Here is an 11,597-nt window from a genome sequence, read left to right on the forward strand (position 1 = left end):
AGTTTGCTAGTGTCAGGAAACTCACCTACCCCGTGGGGCCCCATCGCCCGTCGGGAGTCCTCTGCTCTGGAGTTGTCCTCAGTCTTGGTTTTAGGTGGCCCTTTATCACCCAAGCTGACTCCTTCCTGCAGTTCCCGTGACAAGAGCAAGGTGAACAGTAGAAAATTATAAGCCGGCCGGTCCCTGACTGGCCCGTGTTGGCCCCAGAGGCATCTCGCTGCCTAGGAGTTCTGTGTCTTGGTGAAAACGCTTGAAGTGGGGTTTTCCTAGGGCAGAACATGGCAGATGGACAACACCAGTCCGAGCTCATGAGTGGGACGGGTTTGTCCAGAACCCCCTTGTGCTTAGTCCTTTCGGGAGGCAGTGAATGGCTGAAAGCTTTGGGAAAGGAGTGAGTCTATTCAGCTCCAGCTCCAGACGGATTGAGCCCAGCTGCTCCAGTCCCCCAGCTCAGGGGGCTCCGTATGGTGAGTCCAGTCGACCTGGGAACAATGGGCCTCACTGTCTGCCTTGGTTTGCAGGCCTGGGACCAGGGATCTGTGGCTTCTTAGCAACCCCTCCCCGCCCCCCGAGCGCTGGGCGACAGGCTCTGGATGTGTGCAGCTCCCATCCCAGAGGGCCAGGTAAGGGTCCTGCACCCGCCTCCCATGGTGCCCCAGAAGGAGGTGCCCACGTCCACACGGTGCCCCTGTCTGTTGCAGACCCCGTGCTCTGGAACATGGCGCTCCAGCGTGCCATCCTTCTGGCGGGCCTCCTGGTGGAAGTTGCTAGCAAATCCTCAGAAAATGTGGTAGGTGACCTGTCACAGGGTGGCATGGGTGCCAGGAAGTTCCCAGTTCCCAGGTGTTCCCCCAGAGGGGCCTCACCCTTTGACCTTCAGGGGTCACCCTTGCCCTGGCCCCAGAGACACGGACAGTGCCCTCTGTTGGGGTGAGGGAGGCCTGTGCTACATGGAGGGCAGCAAACACACGCCCCCCAACTGTCACCTGTTCTGTTATGCCCCCTAGAAGCTGCTTTTTCTGCCAAAGCGAACCTGTTGCTGTAGCTGAAATAGGGCCTCCCCAGAGCTGTTCCCCCCCCCCCCCCCGCCGCTGGCCCTGAACGGAGCCTGTGAGCTTTCTGCCCCGCAGAGGGCTGCTTGAAGACTGCTTACTCCAGGCCAGCAGTGACATTAGGCAGGGCCTGCCGCAGCCTTCCTGTGCCCAGGTACCCTGGCTCTTCCAAGCTGCACATCATTCAGGCCGGCAGGGCCTTCCGCCACTCTGCCTCTGCTAGGGTTGGGTGGAATGGGATGGCTGAGGTGTCCCTCGTGGGCTTGGCCTCAGCTGTGAACTGGCCTTCGACCCCTCCTGTGGTGGCATGGATACTCTGTGCCATTCCTTTGACGTCCTTTACTGTTCACTGTGTTCTTATCACCAGAAACAAAAGCTCAGCTACAATAGACACACTGAGCCAGGCTTCCCTTGGAAACTCCTCAAGTCTGGTCCTGTAAATGCCAGCAGTTGGCATATCCATCCCCCGCATGGTGCGTTCCTGTGTGTGTGAGTTCATACCCCACAGCCTGGCCTGGCCTGGCCACTTCCTCTTCGAGGGCCAAGCTGAAAACCCCTGGTGGAAGGCATCTATAGAATTTCTGAGAACATCAGTGGATCAACCAGGACCTAAGGGGTGACTATTTTGTTGGATGTGAGGGGCAGACACACCTCAACAGCGAGGCCAGGGATCCCTGAGTTTATCTTCATATTTTATTACAGTCTAGAAAAACGTGTGTTTCCTTTTTTCATGAAGGAGTCGAGGCCCTGCTGTAGGGTTTATTTAGCACCTTTAATTGTCTCCAGGTGGTGAATAAGATGTGGGCACACCTCATTTTATTGCGCTTTGCAGATGCTACTTTTTTTCCTTTTTTTTTTTTTAACAAATCAAAGGTTTGTGGCCACCCTGCATTGAGCAAGTCCATGGGTGCCATTTTCCCACCAGCATCTGCTCACAACATGTCTCTGTGCCACATTTTGGTAATTCTCACAATATTTCGACTTTTTCATTACTATCACATTTGTTATGGTGACTTGTGATCAGTGATTCTGACCCGCTGAAAGCTCGGGTGATGACCCGCATTTTGTGGCAAAGCATTTTTAATTAAGGCACATACATTGTGTTTTAGACACGATGCAATTGCACGCCTAATAGACCATAGTCTAGTGTAAACGTGACTTGTACACACATGGGAAACCGAAAGACTCCCTTGATTCGCTTTATTGTGGTCTGGAACTGAATCCGAAGTGCCTCAGAGTAATGCCTGTCAATCATTTATTGGACTGATGTGCCCCCTGCATAGCTGCTTGTGGCCCACGGGCGGTCGGCAGTAGAGGGAACGACGCCACACCCCTGGGTCCCGGACGCGTCCCCAGGACCGCTCCCCGCCCTGCCGCGCTGCCCCGGGCCAGGGCCTCTCCCAGCCGGCCCCGGCCGTGGGCTCGGGAACTCACCGCCATCTCCTCTCTAGGGCCAGCAGCCTGAATGCTGTGCGCACTTGGTGGATGTCAACACCACCTGCCGGGGCACAAACCCGTGTGGCCCAGGTAAGCTGCTGCGGCTCGAGCCGGCCTTGGCCAGCCCTGGTGAGGGACGTGCTCGTGCCAACTCTGCTGAGCTCGCCGCACCTGGTGCGGGCAGGAGGGCATCGGGCCCCTCAGGAAGGGTGCTGGCGGTGCCTGGGAGCTGGGCCAGGGGCCTGGGGAGCGGGCAGCAGCAGCAGGAAGGGGATCGCGTCCGAGCCTCCCTCGCGGCCAGCAGCCTGGCTGCTCTTTTCGGGTGGAAGGGGCAGAGGAACCTGGCCCCGGGTGGTGGGCGGTGTGGGGGAAGCGAGGCTTCACCTCTCCGTGCTGTGGGGCGGCCGGCTGGGCGATTCTCGGGGGACAAGCCCACAGCCTGATCAGCACAAGCTTTATGTGACACGGGAGCCTCATGAAGGCACCAAGACCGGAGCGCCCGTGTGCCAGGCTGAGCAGGGAGAGGCGACTGGGAAGAGTAGGCCGTGTGGGGGGTGCAGGCGGATGAGGGCCACCCGAACGAGGTCCGCCGGACCCGGGTCCCTGGCGATGAGCGCGTTTCTTCCCGCCTGCTGCGTGGGCCTCCTCCACGTGGGCCTTTGTCCCTGCTTCTCGGGGAGAGAAAGGGACTCAGAGCCCTTCTTGCTCCCGCTGACTGTTAAGGGTCTTCAGCTGAAAATAAGTTTTGTGTGAAAGAGGCATATTTTGGGGTGACATATTCTGGTTTCCTCAGTCCCCCGTTTGAAACTGTTTCCTCAGAAAGTTTCACACCTTAAAAGCCAAGCTGGTGGCTGCAGAGAGATCTGGTGGGAAGCTGTGAGAGGAAGGACCCGCAGAGGGCGAGGAAGAGCATGGACGAGGGGGCAGGAAAGACCGCGTCTGAGCACGCGGCCCACGTCCCGGAGGCCGCCGCGCTGGCGTCCGGAGCCGCTGTGCGGGCGGGCCTCTGGCCGCGGCGTGACGTGCGGGCAGCTAAGCGCCTCTCTAGATGCGGGACTCAAAGCCTGGTTAGGTGGAGTGAGGACAGCAGAGGCGGTCTGACGGGTCTCCTGGGTGGCACTGCGGTGAAGGTCTCCGGTGAGAGGGTGGGGCTTCTCGTGAACTTTCTGAGGGACCCACACAGCAGCAGGCGCCAGACGTCAAGGTGATTTCTCCAAGGTTTGTGTCAAGACCTCCAGCGTCAGCTTGCAGAAGAGGGCGTCTTAGTTCTTTTTCCTCTTTCTTTTTTCTTTTTTTTTTTTTTTGAATGTTTATTGCCTTCCTGGGTGGCTCAGTCAGTGAAGCATCTGAGTCTTGATTTTGGCTCAGGTCATGATCTCACAGTTCGTGGGATCGAGCCCCATGTCAGGCTCTTTGCTGACAGTGAGGAGACTGCTTGGGATTCTCTCTCTCTCTCTCTCTCTCTTTCTCTCTCTCTCTCTCCCCCTCTCTTTCTCTCCTTCTCTTTCTGCCCTTCCCCTCACTTTTGCACATGTGCTCTCTCTCTCCAAATAAATAAACAAACATTCAGCACAGAGCCCAACGTGGGGCTTGATCTCACACACCGTGAGAGTATGGCCTGAGCTGAAATCAAGATTTGGACGCTCAACCAACTGAGCCACCCAGGTGCCCTGAAATGAATTTGTTTTTAAAATAAGTCTAGCCTCACTGAACTTGGCCCAATTATCTACCTAAGTGCAGCAAGAATAGTGATTAACCATTTAGACTTTTAAGTCTGCCTTGCTGGACGTTTGCACAAGGAATCTTAGATTGGACTCTTGAGGCTGGGAAGCCAAGCAAGGACTCTCCATCAGACACTACCTGCAACACCTATAGATGTTGGTGAGTTCCTCTCTTCTTTTTTTTTTATGTTTATTTATTTTAGAGAGAGGGAGAGAGAGCGAGAGAGACAGAGCACATGCGAGCAAGGGAGGGACAGGGAGAGAGGGAGGCAAAGGACCCGAAGCAGGCTCTGCTCTGACAGCACAGAGCCTGACGCGGGGCTCAAACTCATGAACTGTGAGATCATGACCTAAGCAGAAGTTGGATGCTTCACCTACTGAGCCCCCCAGGCGCCCCAAATTCCTCTCTTCTCAAAGTCAAAATACCCTAAGTTTCCTGGATTTGCCAGGAAGTGAGCTTCCTCACTCACCTGTAAGTGAGGCTGGGAAGCCAGTAAACCAGGCACCAGGTGGTTTTTCTTTCTCTCGTTCTCTCTCTCTTTTTTTCTTCCTTCCTCCCTCCTTCCCTCCCTCCCTCCCTCCCTCCCTTCCTCCCTTTCTCCCCTCCTTCCTCTCCCTCTTCCCTTCCCTCCCCTCCCTTCCCCTCCCCACTTCCCTTCCCTTCCTGATTTTATTTTTAAGTAATCTCTACACCCATCATGTGGCTTGAACCCACAGCCCTGAGTTCAAGAGTCGCACGCTCCATGACCAAGTCTGCCAGCCGCCCCTCTGTTGGTTTGTCAAAGGGGCTTCATTGGCTTCATAAAGTTAACCTTAGCTCCTTTGTCTGGTCACCAGTCCTGGCTCTCTAGCTGTGCCTTGTCCCTGCACACAACAGCCCAGCTCGGGGCCTCCTTGGGGCCGGCACCCCGCACCGTGTTGCTGAGTTAACCTGCAGCCAGTTGGAGGGGTGCCTCTCAGGAGAACCGCTGCACTGGTACCAAGTCTGTCCTGGGAGCCCGTGTCCCCTGGGAGCTCCCTGTGTGGAGCTAGGCCTGTCTGCCGATGGTGTCACAGGAGTAACCGCTGGTCAGTCTCCAGGCCCGACATCCACTTGGTGTCATCTCACAGTGACACACTGTGTATGGAGTCAGCATCGGACCTGTGGTCTATGGCTTGTCCCTGGACGCTGCCCAGTGGCCAGCGCTAGCATTCAGGCCCAGGTCGGCACCTGCAGTCGAGCATGTGTTTGCTTAGCCTCTGTGCTGAATGCTGGGGATGTTAAGAAGAAATGAAGGTATAAGACACAATTCTTGCCCTTAAGGGGTGCCCTGGCTAGCTGGCAAAATGGAGTGTCTGAACCAGTGAGAGCTGGGCTGCTCTCAGCACCGGGAGAGGGTGAGGCTGCCGGCCAGCATATCAGTCTGGCACCTCCCCAGGGAAGGGCACAGAGCCCGGGGGCACCACGGGGCAAGGGTCACACCCGGGCTGGAGGCAGTGCCCCCGACGAGGCGGGTGGGGGCCGGCAGTCAGGCCGTCACAGACCTCGCGGGGCACGCGGGGCGCCTCCCTGCAGTATTTTATGGGGTGTCCGGAAAAGGAGCCCACTGGAGCCCCCAGGTGAGCGAGCTCGCTGTGGCTCCCATCGAGTTTGTTCCTTTGTCTGAAAGCAGGTATGCCGTTCCATCTAAGCTTTCTTGAACTAGCTCTCATTTCACAAACTCAAAGTACAGAAAAGGCCCCTGAAGACAGCTGGCGCGGGCCGCTCGGAGCTGAGTCACTGTCTCTTGCACAGGCTGCTACCGGCACCAGAACGAAGACGGCAGCATCAGCTGCATCCAGTGCGGAAACGGCACCCACCACAGCGCCGAGTGCAGAGGCCGCCCTGCGGCACCCCCCACCAGGCCCACCTGGCCTGCTTCCCACCGAGGGGCCGCATCTCCAAGTTCTGGAGGAACGGGTGGGAGTTGCTTTCTTGTTCACACAGCAGCGGGTAGCCCACCTCACCCTGGACCACAGGCCGTCAAGTGAACGCCCCTCTGTCCCTAAGTCCTTGTCTGTACAGGACAGCCATGGGGTGAGGGCAGCTCTGTCTCCATGGCCCCTCCCTTTCTGGTTTCTGGCCCGCTGTTCCGCACTGGGCTGCGTCTCTGGTCCCTGGGAGTCCTCAGCTGGGTCCCCATGCGTGGTCCAGACCTGCCTGTGGGTCTGGGCTGCCCAGCAGCCCGCAGCACTGATGCCTCTGCTTCCCCACAGTCACTGGCTGGGGCACACAGTTCCCGGTAAACAGGAGCACGGGGACACCCGGGCGGCCTGATTTCGGTAAGTCTCTGGCTCACCAGCCCAGAGCAGGGCTTCTGCCAGGTCTTGGTGGGGGAGGGGGTCATCGTCTGTGCCATTCCCAGTGCCCATGACCACTTATGCTGGCCTTGGCAAGGCCACGGCCATGGCCAAGGTCAGACTGCATCCCAGCCAAGAGGTCTATGTGCAAGAACCCAGCCTGATCACAGAGCAGGGCTGCTGCAGTCGGCAGCCCTGGGCACTGGGGTCAGTGGGCACAGGAGGCCTTTGCCACAGCCCTCACATGTGCCCCCGAGTGGTTCTAGTTACTGGAAGCCCTTACAGCTGCACGCCTCACCTGTGGCCTCAGTCCTGGCCCACCCAGCCCCGCAGTCCGCGGGAACTCAGGGTGTGCGGTCCTCTGGAGGTTGGAGGACACCCTGAGGTCCCTTGCCCCCATCCCCTGCTGCTCTTCTGAGGGTACAGGGTTTGGCCTGCAAACGCCGCGTGCCAGACCGAGGAGCCCACCACACCACCTGGCCTCGGGGGCAGACACAGGGCCCTCCTTCTGTGCGCTCTGTCCTCAACCTGCTCCTGATTACGGGGCATCCCATCCTATCTGCGATGTGACCCGCCCGGCCAAAGTGGCCACAGCAGTCAGGGAGCAAGACACGCCCCAGGAGGGCTCACCTCCTCTTCTGGGGTGGCCAGGTCATGGTGGGGTCTTGTGACCCGCAGACACTGGGCCTGCAGCAGAGGACATGCTGTTCGTGACTGAGGGCTCCAGCCGTCTGCAGCAGTTTCAGGACCAGAAGCAGGTGGCCTTGTGCTGGCCTGGACCACCGAGGCCAGCCACCAGGGGAGGAGTTGTAGGGTGGGGACAGCACAGACGGCCCCACCTCCTGTCATAGATTCCGTGCTGGGTCTAGCAGTGGGGGTGCTGATGGAGGAAGACCGCGGGGCTGGCTGTTGGGCCCGTTTTCATTGCAGCAAATTCGGGGCAGGACACCCTTGCTGAATTAGCTGGAATTCCCCACTTCTAGGTTCCAATATGGCCGTGGCCATGCCTCATGCCTGTGTCTCAGGGTCAGAAAGTCACCTCCCCACAGGCAATCTAAGAGCACTTTCCCCACAGTCACCATCCAGAGCCCCCAGCCATGGGCCCAACCAGCCTGTCCTGACCCCGTGTAAGTAAAGATGGGCTGGCATCTCGTCTGGTGACTGGCACCACGCCCCCGGGAGCTGAGGGTGTAGTGGGAACCCCGACCTCCAGAGTGCCAGGGGCGTGGGGCCCCGCAGTCGGTGCTGAGTCTTTAGGAAGGAGATGGGGACCCAGGGGCCTGGTGTTCTCAGGCGCTGGGATCCTTAACCCTCTCAATAGCCCACCTCCCCGTGAGAGGCCTGAGGCCAAGGGAGGTTAAACACTCAGACCCCACAGCCCCCGCGTGTGCAGGGGACAGGGGTCTGGGGAGGCCCCCCAGGCTTGCCACTGGCAGCCACTCATTTTGCTCACAGGGGGCCCTCAAGTGGCAGCTTCCCTCTTCCTGGGGACATTCTTCATCAGCTCTGGCCTCATCCTCTCCGTGGCTGGGTTCTTCTACCTGAAGCGTACGAGTAAGCTCCCCAAGGTCTTCTACGGAAGAAACAAAGGTATTTCCTCCTGCCACCGTGGCAACACATGCCCGCGTGGAGCCACGGGTTCTGCCCAGGGGGCACAGGAGCAGGGGCTGCGGTGGCGAGATACAGGGTGTCCAGCAGTGAAGACTCCTCACAGAATAGGAAGGGGACAGGGCTGTCACGTGTTTCCTGTGTCATAGAGTAAGAGGGACAGCCACTTCCTAGGGAGGCTCCCGTGTGGATTCTGTGGGGCTGTCAGGGTAAAGGTGTTGGCGTGACTCCACCTCGGGGCATCACAGCGGGGTCATTGATGAGGGGTGGGAGAGGTGTGGGGAGGAGGTGGCATCCCTGGTCTTGGGGCCACCTGCCTGCAGCTCCTGCAGCCAGCTGTGTCCTCTCCCCATCCTGCCTCCCTGGGAGTGGGGACAGGCGGGGGGGGGGGGGGGGGGGGGGGGGGNCAGTGGGGCCCCGCGCCACTCCAGCTTACCCTGGGCTGGATGCCCGACCGGCCTCCCTCCTGAAGAGACGGGTGTCACGCCTGCTGTGCCCTCAGGTGTGCCAGGCAGATGGTCCGGCCAGTGGGTGATTAGCTAGAGCCCCCTTACCTGGCCTCAGTGAGACCCCATCCACCCGCCATTAGCCAATGCTGGTGCCTCAGTGGGGCTGTTGTAGCTGAAAGGTCCTGAGAGGCAGGGGCTGGGTTCCCGTGCCAGTCGGGCTGGGCACTCCCGAGGCCGCTGTGGGAGGCTGCTATGCTGCAGTGGCCACAGAGGTCCTGGCATGTCCATGCAGTGGCTGGGGCGCTCCTACTCCGTGCCTCCTCCCTGCCACCCCCAGAGCTGGGCCTGGGCAGCCTAGGTGCCCACCAAGAGTGCAGGGGTGCATAGCGACCTGCCCGGTGGAGGTGAGAAGTGGGCACTGTGGTGGTCTGCTGAGGCGGGTCCCCAGCCCTGCGCCTCCCTTGGGAAGTGCAGGCAAGGGTAGAGCCTTCTCTGTTTTCCTGGCGGTGCAGGAGACCAAGAGAAATGTACCTTCTGAGGGATGGCTTGTGGCTCTGCCAAGAGGGCCTGGGAGGGCGGCTCCCCTGGGATGCTGGGGACCCACCACCCCACGTGCAGGTGGGACGTGTTGCAGGACAGTTGGCCGGGCGGAGGGCAGGCGTGTGGACGTGGGGCTGGGCGGAGCTGGGGCTGGGCGGAACCTGAAGCTGGGCGGAGCTGGGGCTGGGCGGAGCCTGGGGCTGGGCGGAGCCTGGGGCTGGGCGGAGCTGGGGCTGGGCGGAGCCTGGGGCCGGGCGGAGCTGGGGCCGGGCGGAGCCTGGGCTGGGCGGAGCTGGGGCTGGGCGGAACCTGAAGCTGGGCGGAGCTGGGGCTGGGNTCACCGTCCACCCCATCGTGTATCATGGGACCTGTTGCCTCTGTGTTTTGGGAGAGCAAGGCCGAGGTGCTTGGGATGCAGGGCACCAAGTGTCCGGGATGAGCAGAGCGTTCATCATAGAGCCTCTCCTCAGCTGCAGCCACTCGGCTCACAAGCTGGAGCTCAGTGGGGTTTCCTCCCCCTCAGCTGCTCCACACCCCACTCCCATGACACCGGGGGCCATTTCTCCTGTCCCAGGCCCCCCTCTGACCCTGCCTGTTTCTGACCGTTTCAGTGAGGAAGCCGCGCTACGTCAGACGCGAGCGGCCCTTGGACAGGGACACAGGCCCCACTGCCATCTCCTCGGTGGAGGCCCGGGTCAGCAACGTCTGACCCGGGGACCCACCCACAGCTCTGCGGTGACACCGCCTTGGAGAGAGCCCAGCACACAGAGGGCAGGCGCTGCCCAGCAGGGCCTCGGGACAGGTCTGGACACGGCCCCTGGCTCAGCTTGACCGTCTCCCAGCGACAGATGCTGAGTCAGAACCTGCCCAGCTGCCGGAAGGTGCTTCCTCCCGCTCCACAGCTGCTCAGGGCAGTGGAGGGAGAGGCGTCCCTGAGCCAGGCTCCAGATCGTGGCCACGTGGGGTCTGGGCCCCTCGGGAGGGATGGCTCCCAGCGGCCAAGAGCCTACAAGGACTGTGAGGCCCCTCCGTGCTTGGCAAGGCTGGGGGCTCGGCCTCTCTGCCTTTCAGAGCCCACAGTGGGCAGACCTCCCCCACAGCACCAGGCCCGTCGGCCTCCTGGCCTTCCCGCCCGGACCGTGTCAGGACCAGGGGAGGTGGGGCAAGGGAACTGGCCCCTGCAGGGCTGTGGCGCCTACAGGGCTGTCCGGCAGCCCAGAGCCCCTGAGCCCAGCAGCGCAGATTTCCCAGAGCCGCAGAGGAGTTTCTTGGTTTCCTACTGACTTCGGTCAGCTCTAAGTGGTAAAGCCGGAGAAGCTCTGCTGTCCTCGTCTATCTCTTGCTGATGACCTGCTCCCCACACTGGGCCCAGGTGCTGCAGGGTCTTGTCCACCCAGGAACTGGCCTGAAAGCTATTGGAGACAAAGGCCAGGCCCCTGGGGGGACATGAGCCACATTTACCTGTGACTGCTGCCTGGGTAGCCTGGTCCTGATGGACCTGTGGAGCGCGTGCTGTCCAGGGGTCCTGACCCCGCTGCCCCGGGCCCGGAAACGCGTTTCCTGGCTGGTTGCAGACAGAAAGGGGTTCCCGAGGAGAAAGGAGTGATCGTGGCCACCTCCCGCGCTGGGCTGGGCGCTGTCCGTCCTTCCCAGATTCTCAGTCGAGACTGATGTCCCCTTCAACGCCTGGTCCACACCCCGGGGTCCCGAGGCAGGGCCTGTGTGCTCAGCTTCTGTGCCGTCCCGCGCTGCGGTGTCTGTCCTGCGCATTGACAGTTTGTGGATACGAGCTCGTTCGCCGAGACTTGAACCCACGGTGGGTCCAGCACTGAGAGGGGGGCTCCAGCTTAGAATCAGTGTCAATAAACTGTTCAGGGCTTTCCCATCCTCACTGCTCCAGGTCCCTCAGTTCCTCAGTTAGGGCGAGGCCCCGCCTCGGCCCGGCCCCACCTGCCCCACTGCCGGGGAAGCCTAGGGGTGCTGAGAAGGGTGAGTAGTCGCCCACGGTGGGCCCCGTCTGCCAGGCTGAGGTGGACTCCTTCACTTCACCAGGATCAGTGACGTGTCCTTGTGGGCACTGCTGTGCTTTCCTCTGTCCCCTTGGTGTGAGGAGAAGGGGACCCAGATGGAGGTGGGGAGACCAGGATCAGGGTCCCCGCCGGCCTCAGGGACCACAGGGAAGTGAGATGACACTCAGCTGCTCATGTGTGCTGACCTGGGAGGCCAGGGTTGGGAGCCAGGGGAGGATGTGCAGGGCCCTCCGGACTCCCTCGGTTTCTGCAGCCCCCGAGGTCAGGGCGCCTGGCCCATCCTGTGGGTCTTGTGGGGAGGGAGGCAGACGTGGGGAGACACTCGCTCGTCCCTGTTAGACGTTTGCACCAAGCCCTTGCTGCTGCTCATCTGGGGGACAAAACAGGAAATGCAGAGCCATGTTCGACCAGGATAGCAGGTACAGCCAGTCAGGCGCCGCA

The 11,597-nt window shown here is 60.6% G+C and overlaps 1 protein-coding gene across 1 annotated transcript; it reads left to right on the top strand.

Annotated features, from left to right (window-relative positions):
• Positions 1–526: 526 nt before the first annotated feature.
• Positions 527–11,029, top strand: CUNH1orf159 (chromosome unknown C1orf159 homolog). Its single transcript, XM_077764009.1, has 7 exons — positions 527–623; positions 702–790; positions 2,504–2,579; positions 5,985–6,149; positions 6,446–6,511; positions 7,985–8,119; positions 9,738–11,029. Exons 2-7 carry the CDS (start codon positions 719–721, stop codon positions 9,833–9,835), a joined length of 612 nt encoding a protein of 203 aa, XP_077620135.1. The 5' UTR covers positions 527–623; positions 702–718; the 3' UTR covers positions 9,836–11,029.
• Positions 11,030–11,597: the final 568 nt, after the last annotated feature.

The sequence above is a fragment of the Crocuta crocuta genome, unplaced genomic scaffold, assembly GCF_008692635.1.
Source record: "Crocuta crocuta isolate KB4526 unplaced genomic scaffold, BGI_CrCroc_1.0 scaffold13, whole genome shotgun sequence".
NCBI classification, from domain to species: domain Eukaryota; kingdom Metazoa; phylum Chordata; class Mammalia; order Carnivora; family Hyaenidae; genus Crocuta; species Crocuta crocuta.

Bases quoted from the DNA above. Each gene is read 5' to 3' on its own strand.
- CUNH1orf159 (XM_077764009.1), top strand. From the start codon at position 719: ATGGCGCTCCAGCGTGCCATCCTTCTGGCGGGCCTCCTGGTGGAAGTT. The intron at 2,580-5,984 runs GTAAGCTGCTGC...TCTCTTGCACAG, and splicing joins CACAAACCCGTGTGGCCCAG to GCTGCTACCGGCACCAGAAC. The intron at 6,512-7,984 runs GTAAGTCTCTGG...TTTTGCTCACAG, and splicing joins ACCCGGGCGGCCTGATTTCG to GGGGCCCTCAAGTGGCAGCT.